The sequence below is a fragment of the Squalius cephalus genome (genome assembly GCF_949319135.1).
Source record: "Squalius cephalus genome assembly, chromosome: 23".
Classification (NCBI taxonomy): Eukaryota; Metazoa; Chordata; class Actinopteri; order Cypriniformes; family Leuciscidae; genus Squalius; species Squalius cephalus.
This window is the reverse complement of record NC_137144.1, coordinates 24,981,132-24,986,131: the sequence shown is the minus strand read 5'-3', so window position 1 is coordinate 24,986,131 and position 5,000 is coordinate 24,981,132. Positions and strand designations below refer to the sequence as shown.

Genomic DNA, 5,000 nt, shown 5'->3' with positions numbered 1-5,000 from the left:
AGTATTGATTCTTACATGTCTTCAGAGGAAATGCCCATGACTGACCGCACAAAAGTACCCAGGAAAATATTTTCCTTGAGATTCTGTTCAGTGTCCAAATGTGGGCCAAAGGATACAGTTTTGCTGTTGTCATTTCACAACACACTTTCTTAGGAACATTCAATGAGATCTAAAAATATCCACAGAAACAAACCCAAAGCCTTCACTTCTCCAGTCTATGTTTGGATACAGTTGTCCTACAGTGTTATAATTTTATTTTAAAATTATAATATTTTCATATTTATAATAAAGTGCGTTCTGATTTTGATTTTAAGCAAAATTGTCCAGTTCTACTTATTATACAAGTTCATTTTAATTGAAAGACATTTTTCCACACAGGATCTAGTGGAGACAAAAATTAAAATAATAAATTGTGAAAAACCTAAAAGAAAAGCTGACCAGTCACAGGACATAAGATATATGTACATTTTAACTTAAAATTTTAATGCTGAATTTAAAAAAAAAAGTTTATATCAGTTATTGACATATGCATGATAAACCATTTATTCAGTTATTTTTAATTCAAGTAGAAGTTCAAAATATACTGATATTTAGCTACAACCTTCAGGCCATTTTAAAATACATTTATTTTGTGAAATAACAGCTTATATAAATATCTAAATGTCAACATGAAAATGTTGACAAGAGTGTTTTTGGACAAGCTGTAATGTTCCAGGCATGACAAGAATTTCAGGAAAGATGCCCAGAATTTTGATTTTGTGGAATCGTCGCGGAGGTTAATTTAAGTTGATTTGTAGTGTGTCGTCCCTGTGAACCTTGACCTCTCTGACATCCCAAAGCTCAAAACACATTTTTATAGGAGAACGCTCCCATGTCTCATGAGTGCATGCACAAGGAATCTTGACACAACTGCAGTTAAATAAATCAGAAAAACATGGCAAACAAAACAGTATTCTGTCCTCTCTAAATCCCCAGAGAGGACATATTTTTTAAAGCCATGTCATTTGGGAGGATCCCTGGAAAGATATGCTGTAAAAACACTGTACAAAGGTGGAAAACACCATTAAAATAACATACAGTATGGACTAGCTGTTTATTGACACTGATTTCATAAGAATACATTTTTGATAGGCCTATATTAAATGCTATTGGTATTGAAAGCATTATATAATATATATATATAAATATATATATATATATATATATATATATATATATATATATATATATATATATATATATATATATATATATATATATATATATATATATATATATATATATATATATTAGGGCTGTCAAACGATTAATCGTGATTAATCGCATCCAAAATAAAAGTTTGTTTTTACATAATATATGTGTGTGTACGGTGTATAATTATTTTATATATATATAATATATATAATACACACACATGCATGTATATATTTAAGAAATATTTGCATGTATATACTGTGTATATATATTTATATTATATATCATTTATATTATATATAAATATTTTATATATAAATAACACATTTTTCTTAAATATATATGCATGTGTGTGTATTTATATAGAAAATAATTATACTCCATACACACACATATATTATGTAAACACAAACTTTTATTTTGGATGCGATTAATCGCGATTAATCGTTTGACAGCCCTAATATATATATATATATATATATATATGAAGACTTCAGATGCAAAAGCCTCTAAGTGCCATCTGAAATTTTCTTCTAAAATGATGATTTTTTATCAAGCTTGTATATTTAATTTCAGTAATTTCACTTTAATGACAATTAATAGGTAATTATCATTGCCATTAAAGATCATGCAAAAATGGATATTTAAATATTTTATGTTTAAAGTATTTTGACATTTAAAAAGCAAAATGACCAGTCATTACAAGCTTCCCAGAATTAACTGTAAGTACCTTGCAACACCATGTAAATGCAGGAACTTTAGTACCATGGTGAATTTCAAAATACCATAGTATAACCATAACATGATGTACCATACCTGTACCATACTATCACTGTACCATGATACATCTACATTGATCTTGTTTTTTTTTTTTTTTTCTTGTCTTATATATTCTGCATGGTAAAAACATGGTATTATTTGTAGTGTATAATTGTCCTCCACATTACAGCACTGTGAATTAGTGGGGTAAATTACCTGGTCATTAAGCTTCACAGAATTACTTCATAATGAAAGAACAAAAAAATCAATGCAACAACACAACTGATAAGGGCGCGTGACAACTGGAACACATTCGAGGAAACATTTCAAATGACAGCTAAGGAAAAGGGGATGGGGTCCAAAAGCGCAGCCTCTGATTGGCTAACATCTCCTCAGCCACGCCCAATGTCAATACGCCCCTCCCTAATGATGTTTGTGACCTGTTTTGTCATTTATGACGGTTGACAGAGAGCAAGTCAAAACACCGGTCACTACGCAAAGTTATTTAACAAGCTACCGGAGAAAACAGAAGTTCATTCAAGAGGCTCGTGTCAGTGATTGTTCATCACTTTAGAAACTTTTTAACCGCAAGACGTTAGTGTTTAGATAGTTATTATAATAAACCAAACGTTAGAAGCTCACTCTAATGTCATGTATGGATCGTCCGCGGTGCGTCAAGCGCGTGAAAGACTGTAACCGAAAGTAACCAGAGGGATTTACTAACTTTTATTTGAAGATTTTTTTTTTTCCCAGAAGAGGAAAAATCATGTTCCCTATCGACTCTCCGTGGAATATTTCTTTCGCTGGCTGTGGTTTTCTGGGTATTTATCACATCGGAGTGGCCAGCTGTCTCCAGGAGCACGCGCCGTTTCTGGTGGAGAATGCGCGTCACATTTACGGCGCGAGTGCGGGCGCGCTCACGGCCTCTGCGCTGGTCAGCGGGGCCTGTTTGGGTAAACACAGATTTATATGTTACACCTAATAAAACATTCACAAGGAAAAGTACTTAGTGTCATGGTAATTCAGTGTTTTTTTGGACTTTTACCCTTTCTACATGTAAATACAGGAATTTTTAGTACCTTGGTGTATTTCATAATACCATGGTATCAGCATGTTATACTATCACTGTACCATGATACCTCTACATTGCTTTTTTTTTGTTTCATGGATATGTTTATAGATATTTTGCATGGTATAAACATGGTATTATTTGATTGAGGCATACCATAAAACGTACTTTGACGGAACCAGATGCTAATACAATGGTATTTTTAGATTTACCATCCATGACATTTTATGGTTCTGGAAAGCACTTTCAAAATTACGTTGGTACTACATGTTTAAAATACCATGGTATCCCCATGACACCATGATAAATGTTAACATTTTACTATTAAATCATTGGATCTTTTTTCTCCACATTACAGCACTGAGAATTTGATTGGAAAATGTGGTTAATTATCATAAAAAAAATATGTCAGAACATTATTTCCATAAAAATGGAATATTTTCCCAATTAAATAGTATATAATTTTTTTTTCTCACATTACAGTAATGATTTAATTTGAAAATCAAAATATTTATCATGAAAATAATGTCACCTTCATTGTCTTTATGCAAAATACAATACTAAGGTCCTTTTTTGTTAGTGTACCATCTGTGGTATCTGTGTCAAAGATTACACTTCTTGTGTGTCGTGACACAACATCCACCTGTCGCTGTGATCACTGACTGCTCTCTTTCTGGTCCTGTGACAGGAGAGGCCGGAGCCAACATCATTGACGTGGCTAAAGAAGCCCGAAAGCGCTTCCTAGGGCCCATGCACCCCTCCTTCAACCTGGTGAAGATCATCCGAAACATGCTTCACCGCACTCTCCCCCCCGACAGCCACATCAGGGCCAGCGGCCGCCTGGGCATCTCTCTCACCCGCGTGACGGACGGAGAAAACGTGCTCTTTTCACACTTCAACAGCAACGAGGAACTCGTGCAAGTGCGTACTCACACACACTTCTTCATTAGCACTTATAATCAACACACTGCAAGTAGGTTTAGTGATAATCAGCTCACATGACTTTCTAACACCCAGCGGTAAACAAACATGAATTCAAGATATTTACAGTAAATGCACATGGTTTTGAATTAGATCACACAGTATTATTGTGGATTCATGTCCAAATCCCTTGTTCTTGTATGTACAGGCGTGTATATGCAGTACTTACATTCCCGTGTACTGTGGCCTGATACCGCCGACCCTGCTGGGAGTGGTGAGTGTCCAGTCATTATATAATTATTACCCATAATATTTATTGCCTTTCTGTGCTTACTCAGATTTGTGCAAGCATGTGTCATCATGCGCCTGTTACACACTTTATGTCACTAAATTTGCAGTCCTACTGCTGGTCGACTAAACAGAAACGCAGCGGATTTGTTTCTTGCATTATTAAAAAGATAAAACACATTAAAATAACATTTTAATTAAATATTATGCAGTCATAATTCAGTAACAATGTTAATATTTTCAAAGCAATAGCACACTGTCTATTCAAGTCTTAGTTTATTTATTTAGAATAAGGTAGAAGTGATTACAGGACTGTTCAAAAGATTGGGTCAGTGATTATTACATTTATTTTAAGAAATAAATACTTTTATTCAGCAAGGATGCTTTAAATGGATTAAAAGGGAAAGTGAAGACATTTATAATGTTCCATAAGAATTCTATTTTGCGTTCTTTTGAAATTTCTATTCATCAATGAAACCTTGAAAACAATAATCACGGTTTCTACAAAAATATTAAGCAGCTGGCTGATTTCAACTTTGACAATAATAATTAATAAATGTTTCTTGAGCATCAAATCATCATATTAGAGTGATTTCTGAAGGATCATGTGACACTGAAGACTGGAGTAATGATGCTGAACATTCAGCTTTGATCACAGGAATAAATTGCATTTTCCAATATATTCAAACAGTTATTTTAATATATTCAATATTACTGTTTTTATTGTATTATTGATCAAATTCAGAGCATATTTACTGTTACTTATTCA

At 33.2% G+C, this 5,000-nt stretch overlaps 1 protein-coding gene across 2 annotated transcripts in view; it reads left to right on the top strand.

Moving 5' to 3' along the window:
• Positions 1 to 2,400: 2,400 nt before the first annotated feature.
• The window catches only part of pnpla2 (patatin-like phospholipase domain containing 2), a 13,256-nt gene continuing 10,656 nt past the window's right edge, over positions 2,401 to 5,000 (top strand). Inside the window, exons 1-3 of one of the 2 annotated variants that reach the window (XM_079860141.1) lie at positions 2,401 to 2,906; positions 3,711 to 3,943; positions 4,152 to 4,217. In XM_079860141.1, coding sequence (XP_079716267.1) covers positions 2,720 to 2,906; positions 3,711 to 3,943; positions 4,152 to 4,217 — 486 coding nt within the window. In that variant the 5' untranslated portion in view covers positions 2,401 to 2,719. The remainder of the gene's footprint in view (positions 2,907 to 3,710; positions 3,944 to 4,151; positions 4,218 to 5,000) is intronic. The other variant, XR_013819943.1, reaches the window with a different exon arrangement.